This window comes from Nycticebus coucang, chromosome 8, assembly GCF_027406575.1.
Source record: "Nycticebus coucang isolate mNycCou1 chromosome 8, mNycCou1.pri, whole genome shotgun sequence".
Lineage (NCBI taxonomy): Eukaryota > Metazoa > Chordata > Mammalia > Primates > Lorisidae > Nycticebus > Nycticebus coucang.
Window position 1 is genome coordinate 82,934,004 of NC_069787.1, and position 22,315 is coordinate 82,956,318.

At 36.2% G+C, this 22,315-nt stretch overlaps 1 protein-coding gene across 8 annotated transcripts in view; it reads left to right on the forward strand.

Moving 5' to 3' along the window:
- The window catches only part of OXSR1 (oxidative stress responsive kinase 1), a 159,844-nt gene that overhangs the window by 6,954 nt on the left and 130,575 nt on the right, over positions 1-22,315 (forward strand). For 4 of the 8 annotated variants that reach the window (XM_053599845.1, XM_053599840.1, XM_053599842.1 and 1 more), the window contains 3 exons: positions 6,438-6,550; positions 7,080-7,124; positions 17,981-18,089. In XM_053599845.1, coding sequence (XP_053455820.1) covers positions 6,536-6,550; positions 7,080-7,124; positions 17,981-18,089 — 169 coding nt within the window. In that variant the 5' untranslated portion in view covers positions 6,438-6,535. Of the gene's footprint in view, positions 1-6,437; positions 6,551-7,079; positions 7,125-17,980; positions 18,090-21,385; positions 21,524-22,315 lie in introns of those variants that run through there. The other 4 variants (XM_053599841.1, XM_053599843.1, XM_053599847.1 and 1 more) reach the window with 3 other exon arrangements.

Genomic DNA, 22,315 nt, shown 5'->3' on the forward strand with positions numbered 1-22,315 from the left:
AAGTAGTAGCTTTCAAATACAGATTCCAGGCCCTCACCTCTATTCTTTCCATAAATGTAAAGGACTTCATGTTCTCAATAGTGATGCTTAATAGTTAGTGTATTTTAACCCTAATTGGGAGACTCAGCTAAAGTGACATTTTCAGTGAGGCCAGCATTGGGGCAACAACCTCAGAGTTTGAATCAAATAGGGATTGTTTCTGCAAATAATGGAAAATGGAAATAATAATGGCTTAATAAAATGCTTTTTTCCCTTGACGTAACAAGAAGACTGGAAGTGGCAACCTAGTTGCTGTGTGGTTAGGCATTAGTACTTGACACGTGCCTCCATTCTCACAATTGTTTTACTTCTAGCCCCATGCTTGTGTTCTATGCCAGAAGACTGGGAAAAGGAGAAAGACATATGACAACTAAGTTGATTCTCTTTCAAAGGACTTTCTTTCCTGGATGTCTTACTCAGTGACTTCCACTTCTATTTTATTTGCCAGAATTGTGTAATTTGGTCATTTGCAAGGCAGGCTAGGAAATGAAGCTTATAGTAGGGCATATTACTACTTCAAACAAAATAGGTCAGGGTTCTCTTATTAATGAAGAAGGGGAAATTGTATGTGGTACATTGGATAAGCAACTAAAATGTTGGCCTCAGGTTTAAAAAAAATTAAAATAGCTAAGTAACACATTACAAGTAAATAATTTAATCTGACACACAGTAATCAGTTAATTAATGTTAGCTTTAATCTGAAGAGGCAGTTGTTTACCAATTAAGAGCATAGTATTGTAACATCATGTAGTTCTGATTTTGAGTCCGTACTGTGCCTTTTACTAACTGTATTATCTAAGTCTTACCTTACTTACTGCTTTGGTTACATTGGTTTGTAAGACCAGTAATACCTAACTTATAGGATTATTGTGATGGTTAGATGTACTCAGCATAGACTTGGCACACATAGTGAGTGCTCAATAAATTTTAATGTTCATGATGGTAATACATGAGGTAATTCTCATGAAGACTGGACTGTTTAGTGTGTTTTGCCACAAACAAGTAATTTTTTTCTAGAAAATATATTTCACTACTTGATTAATTAACTCATCCAACAAATACTTATTGAACTCCTGTTATGTGTCAAGTACTGTTCTGGCTGTTGGAGATAAAAACAGTGAAGTAAACAGACAAAAATCCCTGCTTTCATGGAGTTTATAATCTAGTGGTGGTAAAGGAGAAAAATAAAGCAGGGAAAAGGGTTAGAGACTGTTAGGGGTGGAGGTGGGATTGCAGTTTTAAATAGGCCAGGGAAAACCTCACTGAGAAGGTGGCATTTGAGTAAAGACCTTCAGGAGGTGAAGAAGTTCATGATGTTGTATTCAGGAAGTAGGGAACCATGAGAACAAAGGCTTTGAAGTAGAAGCATGCTGATGTGATTAAAGAATAGTAAGGAGGTGAGGATGGCTAGCACAGATGGGGACAGAGGGTAAAGAGACAGGTGAAGAGGTCAGAAAGGTAAGGTGGAAGAATGCAGGGTCCTGATTGTCAGATTGTAAATCATTGTAGAAACTTGACTTGCTTTGAGTAAGATTGAAGATTATTGGAGAGTTTTAAACAGAGGTTTTATATGACCCAACTTACATTATAAAACTTGGGCTGCTATGTGGAGGATAATTTCATGAGGGTATAAGGGGTGGAAGGAAAGGTTATCTGGGGGAGAGAAGTAGTAGTGGAGGTGATGAGAAGTGGTCAGATTCTGGTTATATCATATTTTGAAGTTAGATAATTTACTATTGGATTAAATCTGAGAGAAAGGAAAGATAAGGTAATTCCAAGGTTTTTGGCTAGAACATCTGGAAGGCAGGAGTTGCCATCCTCTGACATGAGAGATCACCAGAGTGAACAGGAGAGTGAATGATGATTCATTGCAAAACCATCAGGCTGCTTGAATAATACCTCAAAGCACATGGCAGTGTGTCTTTATTTTCATCTTCATATGGAGAGATTGATGAGGACTATTCTTATAGTTGTTTTGCCAGTTCTTGGAGCCTTAATTTTCAGTATGACTCTGATAAGAGGCCTTATTTAGAAAAGGGGTTTACAGAATTATAAATTCCGGTATTTTTTATGGTTCAGGTAGATATGCCTCAGTCTTCCAAAACGAATAGTCTTTAGTAAATACAAAACCTTACTAAAAATACTTTAAACAATTTTTAGGATATGTACTTGTTATAGTGATGACTAGCCAAAAAATATGGGAGAAAATATGTTCATTTGATTTTGGTTCATTTGGTTTATCTTTTCTTTGCAAGTAGGAGTAATATCTGCTTTTACATTTTCCCTTTTGAATTTCTGTGTCTGGTAAAGTGGAGAGAGACCCTGAAAATATTTTTAGTTTACCTCATGCTTGGGCAGTTCCTTTTCTATCTCAAGTGGCAGAGTTACCTAGTTTGAAAGCTCTTAGAAGAAAGCTCATCCACATTTTTGTACATTAATCTATTGTGGTGTGTAATGTATGCTAACACTGCAATTAAAGGACTAACTAGGAAAGGACAGAAATAAGATGGAACAAGTAAAGATGTAGGAGTAGGGCAGGGGTCCTCAAACTTTTTCAACAGGGGGCCAGTTCACTGTCCCTCAGACCCTTGGAGGGCCAGCCTATAGTTAAAAAAAAACCACAAAACTATAAACAAATTCCTATGCACACTGCACATGTCTTATTTTGAAGTAAAAAAACAAAATGGGAACAAATACAATCACACCGCCTCATGTGGCCCGCGGGGCATAGTTTGAGGACCCCTGGAGTAGGGCATTGAGAATGTGTACCAGTGTAAAATGGTGACATTCTGCATTAGGATGTTTTATTGGAAATTGTTTAAAATTTTCCATTGCATTAAGTCTTTCTATCAGGCCAGTGCTTAGTTGAGGGAATTAGGGTAGTAGCTTTCACACTTTGACTAAATAATTCCTGAGAGATACCTTTTACTCATGTACATGTGTATTTATTCTGAAATAACAGTTCTATAACATGAGATTTATTTTTGCTATGTGCAATGCATAGTGATACTTTCTTTTCTTTCTTTTTTTTCTTTGAGACATAGTCTCATTATGTTGCCCTCAGTAGAGCGCTATGGTGTCACAGCCCACAGCAACCTCCAACTCTAGGGCTTAAGCGATTCTCTTGCCTCAGCCTCCCAAGTAGCTTGGCCTACAGGCGCCGACCGCAATGCCCAGCTACTTTTTGTTTTGTTGCAGTTTGTCATTGTTGTTTAGCTGGCTGGGGTTGGGTTCAAACCTGCCAACCTGGGTGTATGTGGCCAGCATCATAACCACTGTGGTTTGGGTGCTGAGATGCATGGTGATATTTTCTATCTCATTTTGTTTATGCTAGGAAAAATGGTAGACCTAGTAAATTTGGTCAGTAGTTTAAAAACCTCTGCATCAAGAAACTCTGCTTTAAAGAAGAGATGAAATATTTTTTATTTGTATTTCCATTCCTATGTTATTAGATTCTTGTAAAATACTAGAGAATAGTTGAAATAATTATGAATAAATTTTTAAGATTTTCTTTCTTGCATGTTATTGCTATTTTCTATGAAGTAGTTTTTTTTTCCTAATGAAAAAATCATTGGCTATTCTGAAATAGTGGTGTTGAAAGTAGTGAGTTTTTACTGTATTGCCATATGTTAGAACCTTAAAATAGTTTTCAATTGATGAACAATATTTTGGCATTGTGTTTGGAAGATAATAGGAAGATGAATAAAAGTGGTCATTAGAATAGAACTGGAGCCTGCAAGTCCTTTTTTATCACTGAGTGTGGGAAACATTAGCAACTTTTCATTTGGCCATTTGTTAAATCACGTGAGAATTTAATATCTTGCTCCTAGGGAGATTTCCTATGTGAATCTTGGAGTGAAAGAAAGATACTTCAGTATATAAATAATTATTATTGATAGTACTTAGGTTTGATGTTTTATTTTTTAGAGAAACTGATTCTGTGTTTAATAATGATTGAGAAATAACTAAATTTAACATGAAATAGTCTTTCATTTCTATTTTTAACCCCAGCATGGTTTTGGTTTACATAAGACATGCCATTAATTAATACAGAGGGTGCCAAAAAATGTATATACATTTTTAGAAAGGAAAAAACTGTATTAAAATTGTAATAACATGTACTGATAACAAAAGATTAATACAAGTCATGTTTGAGCACCTCTGTTAATTGCAGAAATCAACATGACTTGTTATTCCAATTTTAATATAGTTTTTTCCTTTCTTAAAATGTGTATATATTTTTTGACACCCTCTGTATATTCGAAGCTGATGTTTTGGCTTTTGTGTATATAAAATGAATTAATGCTGGATCATGCAGGGCTCCAATAATTGGTTTGAGAATTGATACTTATTAAAAGGAATAACACTAGATAGTACATTATGAAAATTAATATTATAAATAGTTAACACATTCTATGTATTTGATGTCTGTTACCTTCATCCATGTTGTAGCATGAATCATTATTTGCTCCTCATCTCATGTATAACTTCAGCTTCTGCTTCCATTCTCTCTTTACCTCTCACTCTCACCCTCCTACATCCTTTTTTCACTTACTAGAACCCCTTTAATTACATTGGGCCCACCCAGACAATTTAGGATAATCTTCCCATTGAAGATTTTTAATATTTGCAAAATTCTTTTTGCCACATAAGGTAATGTATTAATAGGTTTTGGGGATTAGGACATGTACATTTTTTGGGAGGGGGTGTTATTCTTCATAATACATGGATTTTAGATCTTTTATCATTGTCCCACTGATCCCTAGGGCTTTGCTCTTCTGTTTTTCAGTTGTTTTTCCTATGTTGTTTACCTTGAGTAAACTATTGATCTTGTCCCCAAGTTCACTGAATTTAACTTGTCATCTCCACTCCACTTTACTGTTGAGCATATCTAGCACATGCGTTATTTCAGTAATTGTATATTTCAGTTGTATGATTTCCATTTGGTACTTAAAAAAAAAACTTCTGTTTCTTTGCTGAGATATTTTTTATTTGTTTCAAGAGAACTCTTAACTGGTGAAACATTTTTATGATAGCTGCTTTAAAATTCTTGTCAGGTAATTACAGCATCTGATTCATCTTGATGTTGGTGTCAGTATGATTATCTTTTCTTATTCAGGCATGTTTTTCCTGGTTCATGTATGACATGTCTTTTTTTATTCTGGACATATAGGTTATTATGTTTGAAGACCTTTTTTTTTTTTTTGGAGATAGCACAGCGTCTCACTTTTTTTGGAGCCAGCACACCGAGTGCTATGGCGTCATCACAGCTTACAGCAAACTAAAACTCTTGGGTTCAAGTGATCCTTTTGCCTCAGTCTCCCAAGTAGCTGGGACTACAGGCGCCTGCCTCTACACCTGGCTAGTTGTTTCTTTAAAAAAATTTTTTTTCTTTTTTTAATTTTTAGTAGAAATGGAATTTTGTTGTTGCTCAGGGTGGTCTTGGACTCCTGAGCTCAAGCAATCCACCTGCCTTAGCCTCCCTGAGTGTAATTCTTCTATTTTAATAGGCAGATTCCCTGTTTGGTTTTAGAGTATAGTTCCTGTCCTACCTTTGTGAGCTATAATTTAGCCTTTGGATATCTTAGAGTGTTGTCCTCTTCTGTCACCATTGAAACTTCTGTTCCATCTCTCTGGGTGCTACTTGGGCTGACTGGTGAGTGTGAGGCCCCAGCTCTGCTGCTACTAAGGACATAATTGGCTTGACATTGCCACAGGTGTGGAAAAAGGGCCTAGTTGCCATGGTGAGGCCTAAGACTCTGCTGATGCTGATGCTGTGGTTCATTGGGCCCATTAGTGTCCTGAATGTGGACCAGGGAATGTATCTCCCCTCTAGGTCTCTGCTAAGCTATCCCTTTCACAGACCTTTGGCCAGATAGCAGAATTTTCTCATTTGTTTATGTATCTGTCTCTCTCTCTGTCTGTCTATCCATCCATCCCTGTTGGTAGTCACAGGTTGCAGGCTTCACTCATGTTTATTCTGTGATATGTGGGAGATAAAAGGAAAACCCAGCAAACGGTGGTGCTTTCTTGAAGTTTTGAGGTCCTTAGCTAGTTTCTCTTTTTCTACCTTTTTGGAGTCCTTTTGTGGTTGTTGAATTATTTTTAGGATATTTAGTTGTATTTGGAGGAGAGAAGTAGGGATTGTGATCCTATGCCATCATATTCTAGAACCCCAGAACTTAAAAATTTTTTTTGCACTAGTATTTATTGACAATGAATGTGAAATGGTTGAAGCTTTTGTTTTAATTGGCACTCTTTAGAGTGCTTCTCTGCATTTGTTATTTACTGTAGGGACAAGATAAGAATGATTCTTCTCTTTAAATTGTGTAGGAAGTAGAAATGTCATGTTTTATATATCCAACTATTTGTTTACTCATTTATGTATTTATTTTTAGGGAGTGGAGCAACTGCTGTGGTCCAAGCAGCTTATTGTACCCCTAAAAAGGAGAAAGTGGCAATCAAGCGGATAAACCTTGAGAAATGTCAAACTAGCATGGATGAACTCCTGGTATGGACATCTCATATTTCTTAAATGGAGAGATACATTCCTATATATTCATTTTAGAGTGGGAAATTATTTGAAGTTTTTTTTTTTTTTTTTTTGAGACAGTGTCTGCGTCAGTAGAGTGCTGTAGCATCATAGCTCACAGCAACCTCAGACTCTTGGGCTTAAGCGATTCTCTTGCCTCAGCTTCCCAAGCAGCCGGGACTACAGGCGCCTGCCACAACGCCCGGCTATTTTTTTGTTGCAGTTGTCATTTTTGTTTAGCTAGCCTGGGCTGGGTTTGAACCCGCCAGTCTGGGTGTATGTGGTTGGTGCCCTACCAACTGATCTACGAGCACTGCCTATTTGAAGTTTTTGATTTGTTTCTTTAAAAAAAAAAGGTTTGTGTTTAATAAATAGTATCTATTATAAAATTTATAAAATCTGGATAAGTAGGACAAAATTAGTTATAATCTTACTTTGATATTATATAACATTTGCTGTGTAATTCTTCAGACTATGAATGTTTAAATACCTTTGTATTTTTGGCTAGGCATGGTGGCTTAGGCCTATAACTTCACGACTCTGGGAGGCCAAGGTGAGCAGATTGCCAGAGCTCATGAATTTGAAACAGCCTGAGCAAGAGCGAGACCCCCATATCTAAAGATATCTGGGCATTATGGTGGATGCCTATAGTCCCTGTTACTTGGAGGCTGAGAATCCCTGAAGAGAATCACTTGAGCTCAAGAGTTTGAGGTTGCTGTGAGCTATGACACACTCTACGGAGGGTGACAAAGTATTTTTATCATAAAAATACAAAAACTAAATAAGTATCTTTATATTTTTATGATAATATAATCATATACTTTGTTCTTTCAGTTTATTATAACTCTCTTTCTGTGTCTGTATATAGATCAATCTAATTTTTAATGTGTGTATAATGTTATCTTGAATAGGTAGACCACAATTTATTAATCTATTCTCTGGTATTAAATGATTATCTTGTTTCCTTTTTGTAATTGCTTGCTTCTCTGTTTCCTTAAAGTAGTATAGAATTGTGATTCCTGGGTCAAATGTAATATCCTTTAAAAGGTTTTGGCCTCCTAGAAACAGTACCAATTTGTGTTCTGACCATTGATGCAAGAGTGAACCCTAGGCAGCACACTGGTTTCTCCTAAGGCTGGGGAAAGGTTAAAGAAGAGTAGCTCTAGGCAATAGCTGTAAGAGGTATTCCATAGCATTAAGATTAAACCATATACCTTAAAAACCTACTTATCTTTTTATTTCTTTTTTTTTTTTCAGTGTCAATTCAGTAAAACTTTGAAGCCTTCCATGGTTATGACACCTATTTTTTGTTAATGTTCTTCTCCAATGAAATTATGTAGTTTCTAGTACTTCTTCTGTCAAACTGTTCATCATTCAGTGTTGTAAATTGGTATTTGTCATAATTCTTTACCAGACAGTATGTTTCATGACGACTCCCTATGGTGGTCAGGTTCCTAGTACTGTGTACAGCATATGGTGGATATAGTGGACACTTAGTAAATATCTGTTGAAAGCATGAACTACTACAAGTTTATTCACTGTATTTCTAAATATGTCTTAACATTATTTCATCATTTAAAAAAATTATTTATGTCTGTCACCTTGTACTACTGTAGTTTCCTCATGTCCTACAGAACTAAACCTGGTTATTGTCTCTGTAAAGGCTTCTTGGTTCACACTTGCCTGCCTTAATTGTTCTTTCCTATGGATTCTTGGTACATTTAATATTTTTACTACTTAATACACATTCGTTATCTTACATATTCTCTTTTATATGTATATACTTATCTCTTCAAATCCTGTTTAAGCCCATAGGCAGATGCTTGCTTTGGTTCCTTCTTCCTTTTTTTTTTTTTATTTTTATTTATTTATTTTTTCCTTCCTTTTCTTTCATATTTACTTAGCTTTTAATGCAGAAGACTGTGCTAGTAACTTTGGGAGTTGCAAATTTTATAGGACGAAGTCTTTGCTATAAAGAATTTACATTCAAGAAGAGAAGATGAGAAAAGGAAAACTATCATTTACTGAGTACTACTTATGAATCAGGTGTTTCATACAATTGATCTTTTTTCTTTGTATGAGACAGAGTCTTACTTTGTCACCCCAGCTAGAGTGCAGTGCCATCATTACAACTCACTGTAACTTAAAACTTTGGGCTCAAGCCATCGTCCTGTGTCTCAGCCTTCCCAGTAACTAGGACTACAGGTGTGCCACCAGGCCCAGCTAATTTGTTCTATTTTTGATAGAGATGGGGTTTGGCTCTTGCTCAGACTGATCTCAACTCTTGACTTTAAGCAATCCTCCTGCCTCGACCTCCCAGAGTGCTAGGATTACAGGTGTTAGCCACTGTACCTTGCCTGTACAATTGATCTTATTGAACATATACCAAGGACATAAACCAAGTTTGTGAATACCTGAAAAGCTGTATAAGGTACTGTAGTATTTCATCCATTTAACAAACAAATATCTATCAAAGGTATACTGTGTACTAGGCACAATGATAAGTGTCAAGAATAGTCTTAGTTCTCATTGAGCTTGTAGTTTTGTGGGGGTTGCAGAAAATAAATAGGCAATTACAGCATGGTAAGGTTAGTTGCACAATAGCTTATTTTTTTGGAGACAGTCTCATTCTGTCCCCCTTGGTAGGCGTCATAGGTCACAACAACCTCAAACTCCTAAGTTCAGGTGATGTTCTTGCCTCGGCTTCCCTAGTGGATGGGATTTACAAGTGCTCACCACCACGCCTGGCTAGTTTTTCTGTTTTTAGTAGAGACAAGGTATCGCCTTTGCTTAGGCTGGTCTCAAACTCCTGAGCTCAGGTAGTGTCAGCCACTGTGTCTGGCCTATACAATAGCTTATCTTCGGGGAGCTCTTAATCTAGGAGAAAGAGACTAACAAATAAGCAGACAATGTACTATTGTACCGTGATGGAAGGAGATATAGAGTAGTTGGAAGCTAAGAGAAGGGATACCTAACTCATCCTGGGGAGGCAGGTGGAAATGATATCTACACAGAAGAAAGAATTGGAGTTAGGTAGGCAGAGATGATGGGAGAAGTATATGTGAGACAGAGGGAACAATAGGGATAAATGTCCAGAGTTATAAGTGTGGCTTATTTGAAATTTTCAGTGACCAAATTATAGGACTGGTGTTTGAAGAGGGGATAGGAAAATTATAAGACTGGTGTTTGAAGTGGGGATAGGAATGAGATCAAAGAGTTAACTAGGGCTCTAATCATATGGGCTTTATAAGGTATTTTATTATACCAAATCATTTCAATTCATTAACTGAGATAGAGGGAGCTTAGACTTTCAGCTCAAATTTCTACTCCGGATTTAGTTGATGATCTTGTCCTATTTTAGTTCATTTCTCCTTAGTGAGAATTGTGAATCATTTCACAAACACTGAAGTAATATTTTGTTAAAAAAATCACAGCAAGACAAACCACCCTCTGTTTATGGTTTTTTTAAATTATTTTTTATTAAATCATAACTTTGTACATTGATGCATTTATGGAGTTCAGGGTACTGCTTCAATATATAATGTGAAATTCTTACATTGAACTAAGTAACAAATCCACCACAATTATACTCATTTCTTAATAGTTTTGAAATGTACCACTGCATCATGCACATTAGGTGAGGTCCCCCCAGATGCCTTCCCTCCTCCCATATCCTCCCTCCCCTCTCTTTCCTCTTCCCTTCTACTTTCTAGACTATAGTTATGTTTTGTTATTCATATGAATGTGTAGGTGGTTATATATTGATTTCATAGTAGTATCGAGTACATTGGATACTTTTTTTCCCATTCTTGAGATACTTTACTGAGAAGAATACGTTCCAGCTCCATCCAGGTAAACATAAAAGATGTGAAGTCTTCATCTTTTTAATGGCTGCATAGTATTCCATAGTATTCCACAATTTGTTAATCCATTCATGGGTCCATGGGTACTTGGGCTGTTTCCATGTTTGGGCTATTATGAATTGGGCTGCAATAAACATTCCGGTAGAAATGTCTTTGTTGTAAAATGATTTTTCATCATCTGAGTATATACCTAATAGAGGAATTGCAGGATCGAATTGAATGGTAGGTCTACTTTTAGTTCATTGAGTGTTCACCAAACTTCTTTCCAGAAAGGTCATATTAGCTTGCATTCCCACCAGCAGTGTAGAAGCATTCCCTTTTCTCCACATCCACGCCAACATCTGTAGTTTTGGGATTTTGTGATGTGGGCTAATCTTACTGGAGTTGAACACCCTTTGTTTATTTGTGATTACTCTCTATGGTTATAAAATTAGATTTCCCAAGGGGATTCTTCCAGGGCACCTAGAAGTAAAAAATGTTTTCCAGTGGAGGCCTCTGGAATTATCTTTTATTTTTATTTATAAATATTAGTTGTCTATTTTTCTATCAACGGTGTGATCAGTTGTGCATGTTCTTAGTTTCAAAGTTACTAATGTAATGGGGGGGAAGGAGTAGAGTCAGAATGGACTGAGGGAAACCAAGTAGATTTTTGGCCTAACCATTCTTGAAGAGATTAGGGCTGTGGATATTCTAGAAAGGGTAATATAATCTTTAGATTTCTAAGTCTATATTCAGTAACTTGCAGCATTGTTTTTTAGACTCGTATGAATGAATTATCACATTTTCACTTCTTTGTTTTTTTTGCGTGTGGAGAAAAGAACCCCACTCTTTTTAAATTTTTTAATTTTTTTTATTTTCCACTTTTAATTTTTATGTTTTACATATACATGTGTTAATTAGGTTTACATTATTTTTGCCTTCACAAAATTAAAAAGACTTAAGATTTAATAACAATAACAATGTTTAAGATAAGGATTAGAAACAAAAACTTTGTAAAGAATGAATGAACATAAATACATTCAGAAAAGGAATCAGACAATTGCTACATCAAAATATTAAGCAATAATAATAATAATGCAAAGAAAGTAACATTCACATTGTCAAATAAGAGTATGTCTATTATAGGATGCTTTGACTCTGAGATTCAGTATGGAGTCATCATACTGAATGATTTGATACTATTTTTTTAAGTATCAAAATGATTTGATACTGACTTTGATACATCATACTGAATGATTTGATACTATTTTTTTAAGTATCAAAAAATAGACAACTAATATTTATAAATAAAAATAAAAGATAATTTCAAAAAAAACATCATGGTAAATCTTACAGTAGAAAAAGAAGAAATACATCAAAATCATTCTACTTGATCTGGGTACACCTGATATTAAAGTTGGAGAAAATATATTATTATAAAGGAGAAATTACAAACGTATGTCACTTATAAATGAGGATACAATATCCTAAACAACATATCAAGATGTTGAGTTAAAAATTAATGTTTAAGTAATATACTTTGGTCAGAATTGAAACCAATTTACGTGAAAATTAGTCACTATTTTCTTTTCTTGTTCTTTTTTTTTTCCTTTCCCTCAGCCCTTCCCTCCTCTATCTGCTCTCCCTTTCCCCATGTCCCACCATGTCATTAATTGTCATTAATTGTCTTCAAATCTCAAAATTGAGTACATAGGATTCATACTTCTCCACTCCTGTGGTGCTTCACTAAGAATAATGTGTTCTACCCCCATCCAGGTTAGTACAAATGCTGAAAAATCTCCATTTTTTTTTGATGGCTGAATAATACTACATTGTATACATATACCACAGCTTACCGATCCATTGCTGGGTTGCAGGACATTTAGGTTGTTTTCACATTTTGGCAATTGTAAATTGGGCTGCGATAAACAGCCTAGTATAGGTGTCCTTATAATAAAAGGTTTTTTTTGTCCTTCTGGATAGATGCCCAGTAATGGGATTGCAGGATCAAATGGGAAAGAAAGGTTGAGTTCTTTGAAGTTTCTTAAACTAAGAGTTCATAAGAGTTCTTAGTTTCTTAAACTAAGAGTTTCCTAGAGTTCATAAACTCTTTGAAGTTTCTTAACCTAAGAGTTCATAAGAGTTCTTAGTTTCTTAAACTAAGAGTTTCCTAGAGTTCATAAACTCTAGGTTGAGTTCTTTGAAGTTTCTTCATACTTCCTTCCAAAAAGGTTGTATTAGTTTGCAGTCCCACCAGCAGTGTAAAAGTGTTCCCTTCTCTCCACAACTGTGCCAGCGTCTGCAGTTTTGAGATTTTGTAATATAGGCCATTCTCTCTGGCGTTAGGTGATATCTTAGGGTGGTTTTAATCTGCATTTCTCTAATAATTAGGGATGATGAGCATTTTTTCATATGATGCTGGCCATTCCTCTGGAGAAGGTTGTATTCATCTCTCTTCCCCATTGATGTATGGGATTGTTGTTTTTTTTCTTGTGAATTAATTGAAGTTCTGTAGAGCCTGATTATTAGTGTTTGTCTGATTCAAAATATGCAAATATCTTTTCCCATTGGGTAGGTTGTCTATTTGCTTTGGTTGTTGTCACCTTTGGCTGTACAGAAGCTTTTCAATTTAATTAAATCCCATTTGTTTATTACTGCTGTTGTTGCTATTGCCACGGTAGTCTTCCTCATAAAATCTTTCCCCAGGCCGATATCTTCCAGTGTTTTTCCTATTCTTTCTTTGAGGGTTTTTTATTGTTTCATGCCTTAAATTTAGGTCCTTTATCCATCTTGAATCAATTTTTGTGAGTGGAGAAAGGTATGGGTCCAGTTTCAGTCTTTTACATGTGGTTATCAAATTCTCCCAGCACCATTTATTGAATAGGGAATCTTTTCCCCCGGTGGATGCTCTTGTTTGGTTTTTCAAAGATTAGGTGGCTGTAAGTTGTTGATTTCATTTCGTAGTTTTCTATTCGATTTCAAATGTCTATGTCTCTTTTTTTCCTGCCAGTACCATGCTGTCTTGACCTCTATGGCCTTGTAATACAGCCTAAAATCCGGTTTGGTGATACCCCCGGCTTTGTTTTTATTACTAAGAACTGCACTAGCTATACAGGTTTTTTTCTGGTTCCATGCAAAATGCAGAATCATTTTTTGCAAGTCTTAAAAGTAGGATGTTGGTTGGGGCGGCGCCTGTGGCTCAGTCAGTAGGGCGCCGGCCCCATATACCGAGGATGGCGGGTTCAAACCCGGTCCCGGCCAAACTGCAACCAGAAAATAGCCGGGTGTTGTGGCGGGCGCCTGTAGTCCCAGCTACTCGGGAGGCTGAGGCAAGAGAATCACTTAAGCCCAGGAGTTGGAGGTTGCTGTGAGCTGTGTGAGGCCACGGCACTCTACCGAGGGCCATAAAGTGAGACTCTGTCTCTACAAAAAAAAAAAAAGTAGGATGTTGGTGTTTTAATAGGGATGGCGTTGAATTGGTAAATTGCTCTGGGAAGTATAGACATTTTAAGAATGTTGATTCTTCCCAGCCATGAGCATGGTATGTTCTTCCATTTGTTAAATTCCTCTGCTATTTCCTTTCTTAAGGTTACATAGTTTTCTTTATAGAGGTTCTTCACCTTTTTTGTTAGATATATTCCTAAGTATTTCATTTTCTTTGGGGCTATGGTGAAGGGAGTTGTGTCTTTAATTAACATCTCATCTTGGCTGTTTTTGGCGTATACAAAAACAACTGACTTGTGGACATTGATTTTATATCCTGAAACATTACTGTGTTTTTTAATGACTTCCAAGAGTCTTGTGGTTAAGTCTTTAGGGTTCTCTTAAGTATAAGATCATATCATCAGCAAAGAGGGAGAGTTTTACCTCTTCTGCTCTGATTTGGATGCACTTTATTTTCTTGTCTTGTCTAATTGTATTGGCTAGAAATTCCAGCACTATGTTGAATAGTAATGGTGACAGAGGACAACCTTGTTTGGTTCCAGTTCTAAGAGGAAAAGCTTTCAGTTTTACTCCATTCAGTAAAATACTAGCTGTGGCTTTGTCATAAGTAGCTTCAGTCAGTTTCAGAAATGTGCCACCTATACCTATACTCCACAATGTTCTAATTAGAAAAGGACGCTGGATTTTATTGAGTGCTTTTTCTGCATCTGTTGAGAGGATCATATAGTTTTTAGTTTTACTTCTGTTGATATGGTGAATAACGTTTATAGACTTGTGTATATTAAACCAGCCTTGCATTCCTGGGATGAAACCTACTTGATCGTGATGTATGACTTTTTTGATGATAAGCTGTAATCTGTTGGCTAAGATTTTGTTGAGAATTTTTGCATCTATATTCATGAGTGAAATTGGTCTGAAATTCTCCTTTTTAGTTGGGTCTTTTCCTGGTTTTGGTATCAGAGTGATGTTTGCATCATAGAACGTGTTGGGGAAGATTCCTTCCTTCTCAATTTTTTGGAATAATTTCTGCAATATAGGAATAAGCTCTTCTTTGAAGGTTTGATAAAATTCTGGACCAGGGCATTTTTTTGTTGGAAGATTTTTTATTGTTTCTTTGATCTCAGTGTTTGAAATTGGTCTGTGCAGGAGATCTATTTCATCTGGGGTAAGTCTAGGGAGAGGTTGTGATTCCAAATATTGATCCATTTCCTTCACATTGTCGAATTTCTGGGCATAAAATTTCTGGTAGTATTTAGAGATGATTTCTTGTATCTCTGTGGCATCAGTTGTTATTTCCCCTTTATCATTTCTGATTGAGGTTACTAGAGATTTTACTTTTCTATTTCTAGTTAGTCTGGCCAAAGGTTTATCTATTTTATTAATTTTTTCAAAAAACCAACTCCTTGTTTCATTAATTTTCTGAATGATTCTTTTGTTTTCAGTTTCATTAATCTGTGATTTAATTTTGGATATTTCTTTTCTTCTGCTGGGTTTAGGCTTAGATTGTTCTTCTTTTTCCAATTCCATCAGATGGCTTGTACGTTTGTTGATGTGCTCTTTCTGTTTTTCGAATGTAGGCTTCTAAAGAGATAAATTTTCCTCTCAGGACTGCTTTTGCTGTATCCCATAGATTATGGTAACTTGTGTTTTCATTGTTGTTATACTCATGGAAGTTAATGATTTCCTTTTTTATTTCTTCCCGCACCCAACTGTCATTCACATAAGGTTGTTTAACTTCCATGTCTTTGTGTGAGGTTGAGCATTTTTGTTAGAGTTGAGTTCCACCCTTAGTGCCTTGTGGTCTGAGAAGATGCAAGGTAGAATTTCAGTTCTTTTGATTCTGTTGAGGTTTGTTTTGTGTCCTAGGATGTGATCAATTTTGGAGAATGTTCCCTGGGACGATGAGAAGAATGTATATTCTTTATCTTTGGGATGGAGTGTTCTATATACGTCTATCAAGCACAGTTGTTCTAGGGTCTCATTTAAATCTCTAACATCTTTGTTTAATTTCTGTTTAGAGGATCTGTCCACCTCTGAGAGAGGGGTATTGAAGTCCCCTGTTACGATGGTGTTATAGGATATCATATTGCTCAAACTAAGCAAAGTCTGTTTCATGAATCTGGAAGCATTTAAATTGGGTGCATAAATATTTAGAATTGAAATGTCTTCTTGTTATATTTTTCCCTTGACCACTATGAAGTGACCATCATTGTCTTTTTTGACTGTAGTTGCTTTAAATCCACACGTATCTGAAAATAAGATTGCAACCCCTCTTTTTTTCTGAATTCCATTTGCCTGAAAAATTGACTTCCAGCCTTTAACTCTGAGTTTTAATTTATCTTTTGACGTGAGATGTGTTTCCTGCAGGCAGCAAATACATGGCTTCTGTTTTTTAATCCAGTCAGCCAATCTGTGCCTCTTCAGTGGGGAATTCAAGCCATTGACATTTATTGAGATAATTGATAAGTATGGTAAAGTTCTATTCATCTTATTTTGTGAAAGTACATTGCTTAGTTTTGTCTTTTGCATCATTGTGGAAACTAGGTTCTGTCCTTTAATTTCTGGGTGTTTACTTTGCTGAAGGTCCATTGTGATGGTCAGTGTGTAGAACAGGTTGAAATATTTCCTGTAAGGCTGGTCTTGTGGCAAATTTCCTCAATGTTTGCATATCAATAAAAGATTTGATTTCTCTGTCAATTTTAAAGCTTAGCTTAGTGGAATATAAAATTCTTGGCTGGAAGTTGTTCTGTTTAAGTAGATCAAAGACAGATGACCATTGTCTTCTGGCCCGAAAAGTTTCATTAGAGAAGTCTGCGGTGACCCTGATAGGTTTGCCCCTGTAGGTCAGTTGGCGCTTATTTCTGGCAGCTTGCAAAATCTTTACTTTTGTCTTGATTTAGATAGATTCATCACAATGTGCCTTGGAGAAGCTCTCTTTGAATTGAGGAGACCAGGGGACTGATATCCCTCTGAAAGGAGTATGTCAGAATCTTTGGTGATATTAGGGACATTTTCATTTATAATATTCTCTAGAATGGCTTCCATTCCTCTGGGGCATTCTTCTTCCCCTTCTGGGATACCTATAACTCGTATGTTTGAACGCTTCATAGAGTCCCATAATTCTGTCAGTGAATGTTCTGCTCTCTCTCTCTTCTTTTCTGCCTCTTTAACTACCTGAATTATCTCAAGAGCTTTTTCCTCTACCTCTGAGATTCTTTCTTCTGCATGATCTAATCTGTTGTTGATACTTTCTGTTGCATCCTTATGTTCCCTAATTGACTGCTTCAGTTCCTTCAGCTCTGCTATATCCTTTTTTTGGTATCTTTCTTTTTTGTATTTGTATTATATATTGTATTTATATATATATATGTATGTATATATGTATCTATATGTACATATATGTATATATGTATTATATATTATATATTGTATTTGTATTATATTTCTTTTTGTATTTTTCTTTGTATCTTTAATCTCTTATTTGACTCTGTTTTTGGATTTCCTTTTGGTTATTTTCTACATTCTTAGCAATTTCCTTCGTTGTTTTTTGATTGTTTTCCACTTTCTCACAATTTCTTTCATTGTTTTTATCATCTGTATTTTAAATTCCCATTCTGTCATTTCTAACATTTCTTTTTTTTTTGCTGGGGCCAGGTTTGAACCCATCACCTCCGGTATATGGGGCCGGTGCCTTACTCACTGAGCCACAGGCGCCACCCTCTAACATTTCTTTATAGGAGGAATCCTCTGCTGTAGCTACCTCGCGATCCCTAGAAGGGGTTACTCTGAACTGGTATTTTGTTTTACCAGGATTTTTCTGCTGATTCTTCTTCATGAGTGCTTTTTTGGTATCTGTTTCCTTACTCTAATTGTTCTTTCACTTGTGCATGTTCTTAGTTTCAAAGTTACTAGGGTAATGGGGCGGGGGGGAAGGAATAGAGTCAGAATGGACTGAGGGAAACCAAGTAGAATTTTGGCCTAACCATTCTTGAAGAGATTAGGGCCATGGATATTTTAGAAAGGGTAATATAATCTTAGATTCCTAAGTCTAGATTCAGTAACTTGCAGCATTTTTTTTTTTAGACTTGTATGAACGAATTATCACATTTTCTCTTCTTTGTAGAAAGAAATTCAAGCCATGAGTCAGTGCCATCATCCTAATATTGTGTCTTACTACACGTCTTTTGTGGTAAAGGATGAACTGTGGCTAGTCATGAAGCTGCTAAGTGGAGGTGAGTAGAGTACAATGAAATGCTAATTTCCATAGTTGAAAAGTTAATAAAAATTTTCCTTTTCTATACTGATTATGTTTTCATCAACGTTTGTGTTCGAGGAGATACTGATAATACAGTATTTCTCAAAGGTGCTATCACAGGAGGTAAGACAGTTTTCACATGTTGCATTTGGTTGTCCTGCCTCTTTCTTTCTTTTTTTTTTAAAAGACAAAGTCTCACTTTGTTGCCCTTGGTAGCGGTCCGTGGCATCACAGCTCACAGCAACCTCCAGTTCTTGGGCTTAGGTGATTCTCTTGCCTCAGCGTCCCCTGTAGCTGGGACTATAGGCGCCTGCCACAATGCCCCGGCAATTTTTTTTGTTGCAGTTTGGCTGGGGCAGGCTCAAACCTGCCACCCTTGCATATAGTATATGGACCTGGTGCCCTACTCACTGAGCAACAGGCGCTGCCCATCATGCCTCTTAAATCTCTTAATTTAGGATGGTTCCCCCTCCTTTCCTTCCTTCCATGACATAAACTTATTTAAGGGTCTGGTCCAGAATGTCCCATATTCTGGATTTACCTGATTTTTTCTTCTTGGTGATATTTAACTTGATCTATATTCCTCTGTTTCTTGCCTTTTGAAAATTATATCTAAAGGCTTGATTAAATTCAAGTTAAATAATTTTGGGCAGAATACTTTGGGGTGATGCTGTGAACTTTATATTGTATCACATCAGGAAATAAGAGGTCTGATAATTAAGTTAGGAAACTCATCGAAGTTTACATACCTCATTGCCAAATGTCACTATGATCACCTTTGAAGTTCTTCCCTTGGGAAGCTATGCATCGACACCAGTGCCTAGATCACCCTTCAAAGCAATTTTAGAACTTTCTATAATGACTATCAGAGTTATAGTCATATGGCACACAAAAACATGCAGTAACAATAATGAACACCACTTAGCAAGCCATCACCACTTGTCCATGGAAACACAGCTGTGAAACACTGATACACCAAAGTTATGAAACCCTATTGAGTTGTTTGTATAATGCTGCTAATGTAAGGACACTCTGTCAAGTTCCTAAACTTAATTGTTAAACCTCATAGGAGGACTGATTTGACAGTCATTCCAGAAAAGTGTTCCAAAATTGCTTTGAAGGGTGCACTAGGCGCTGGAGTCGGCGTATGCTTCTCAAGGAGAGTACTTTGGTGACTGAAGTGATATTCAGCAATGTATGTAGCAGTTTTTCTAGGAAGAGTTTTTACACTTAGTTGTTGACCTTACATATGCTATCTGGTTTTCTTTTTTTGCTTAAGATTATAACAGCAAAGCCTCTCCATGGAAAAGTTAACATTTTTCCCTTTGCAGTCGCAAGTGATCTGTGAGATGATACTTTGGCACACCGAGTATCCAGTTCCCCCTAAATCTTTTGTCTAATGAGTTTATCATTCATTAACAAGCCTTGTTTTTGGTTTTTTTTGCTTTTTTTTTTTTTATGAGACAGAGTCTCATTTTGTCGCCCTGTAGCGTCATAGCTCACAACAACCTCAAACTCTTGAGCTCAATCGATTCTCCTGCTTTAGCCTCCCAAGTAGCTGGGACTACAGGCACCGACCACAATGCCTGGCTGTTTTTAGAGTTGAGGTCTTGCTCTGGCTCAGGAGGGTCTCAAACCTGTGAGCTCAGGCAGTCCACCTGCCTCGGACTCCCAGAGTGCTAGGATTATAGGTGTGAGCCACCTCACCCAGCCCAACAAGCCTTGTTTGAATCAAATATTTGATTAGATTTGTAAAATGGAGCTTTTTCTAATTGCATCGTCTCTTTTACATTTATAAACTGGCATTCTTCTGTGAAGAGGAACTTTGCCCTATCAGCTAGGGCTCTTTGATTAATCTATATTGTAGTTCCTACTGGGAAGGCAGGATAAATAATGGATTCTTTTTTTGTTTGAAGGTCCAGTTTTCAGAGTAAATGTTGATCTCATAATCAGCTTCAATGATAGCAAATGAGAGGGTTTTATTTCCCTTTTCCCATTGGGTACAGTGTTTTTTTTTTTTTTTTCTCAGTTTTTGGCCAGGGCTGGTTTTGAACCCGCCACCTCTGGCATATGGAGCCAGCACCCTACCCCTTTGAGCCACAGGTGCTGTCCTGGGTATAGTCGTCACTTTTTTGATATCAGTGTTTTTCAAGCAGTTATATATACTTCATCCTTTTTGATGCTCAGTTTATCTAAAATTTTGTCTGTAGGAGTCCTTTCAAGCACAAACCCATCAATCTTTGATTACATCCTTGCTTTTTGGTTTAAGATTTCCTAGGCTTACATTTATATTCCTTTTCCTAGACCCAGAATCAGCCAATAAATACTCTAATGAACTCTGACATCTTTTACTTGAGAATGGTATTTAGAAAGCAACTTTGGGTGCTTATTGCTATTGCAGTATCATTCCTTCTAGAGCTTGGAAGTATAGTATATTAAAAATAAATTTTAATTTGACCTTCATATTTATAACTCAAATTTAGTATCATAGACTTTTAAAACTTGTTTAATAGTATATTTCAGTCTCTTTTCTCTTACATAGAAAATACTGGTCCCCCAGTACCAACATAATTATTTGCTTTATCTTGCAAAAAAATATTATACACACACATATATTTCTACTTTATCCTTACGATAAAATGTAAGTATTGCTGTTTGTAAACAGTGGGTCCTTGGCATGTATAGACAAACATTTTTTAATAGTTACTTGAAGGCCCATGCTGTATTGTAAATTAGTTATTTTGCCAAGGTGTGGATTTGAATCTTGTGGCAAGACAGGTAGGACAAGTGAGTGATGGAGCCACCCACTCCAGCCTTTGCATCACTGTGTTGCTTGGTTTTTGTTTGCATAGGTATTTTGTAGGGCAATTTGACTTTCCATTTTAGAATGTAGAATTACAGAAAAGAAAATCCGTGTTTGTTTAGTTTGTAATTTTAATATTGTATGTCATTAAACACCTTCTTTTCCCCAGAGAGCCTATAAAGGAAAAAGCATAGGTTTTAGAATTAATTTCAGTTGAACTCCTTGGCAATTATATGTCATTGGGTAAACTGTTACGACTTTTTCAACCTTTTTACTTGTCTTTTAAATGGGGATACCTTTGTGCATTTCAGAGTATTGGTGAGGAGTAAATGTGATGACATGTGTAAAGCATCTAGCACTGTGCTGACGTAATGGGTGCACAGAAACTTTACTCATTGATAGTAATTATCCCTTGCTATTTGATGCTTTTCAGTGTAGCCAGAATCACCTTTTTGTTTCAATCCCATTAGTGACACACTGGAGAAACTGGATTGCTTTGTTAAAGGCCCTGTTCATATGATGGTTGGAAGCCTTGCTAACACCAACCACCTTTCAAGATGGTGGTCAAGCATGGTTCTTTTCAGTTTGGAGAGATATGAGAATATTAGGTAATAACTGTATCTTTCATTACTGATCACCTGTAGCATAATTTTATTGCAGTTTACAAAAATGTATAATACAAAGTTTTAATACAAAGTTTTAATGTTTTTTAGAAAAGTCCTGATGAATAGGAATAAATTGTCTGCTTAATTCTCTCTTCCATACCTGTATGCTAACCTATCTTTTTTGTTATTCCCAGACAGAATGGCTTTTATTTTAAGAATTCCTTTTTCTCTCTCAGTGAACATATGTCCTGATCATGGAAGGGGAAAGACATGTAAATAGGTGGGAAAATATTTTAAATGTAACTTCTGTCCTTCCTGGTGTTAGGTTTTCTGGGACATTGCCCAATTTTTCAAGCCTAGGACTCAGCACATTTCCTAGAGAATAATTTCAAAAATGTTCCAGTCATTACTTTCTATAGTTATATTTTTATTAGTTAACATAATCATTACATTTAAGTCTTCTACATTTAAAAACATTTTTTTAAGGGAAATGAAATCTTGTTTTTCTTACAAATGAATAAACATTTAAAGAGATAACATTAAACAATATTTAGAAAACATAAGCTAGAACTAAGGACACCTTAATTTTTTTTTTTTTTTTTTTGTTGGGATAGTCTTACTTTGTCACCTTTGGTAGAGTGCCTTGGCGTCATAGCTTACTGCAACCTCAAACTCTTGGGAATAAATTCTTGATTCTCTTGCCTCGGCCTCCTAAGTAGCTGGGACTATAGGCTCCCACCACAATGCCTGTCTATTTTTAGAGGTGGAGTCTCGCTCTGGCTCAGGCTGGTTTCG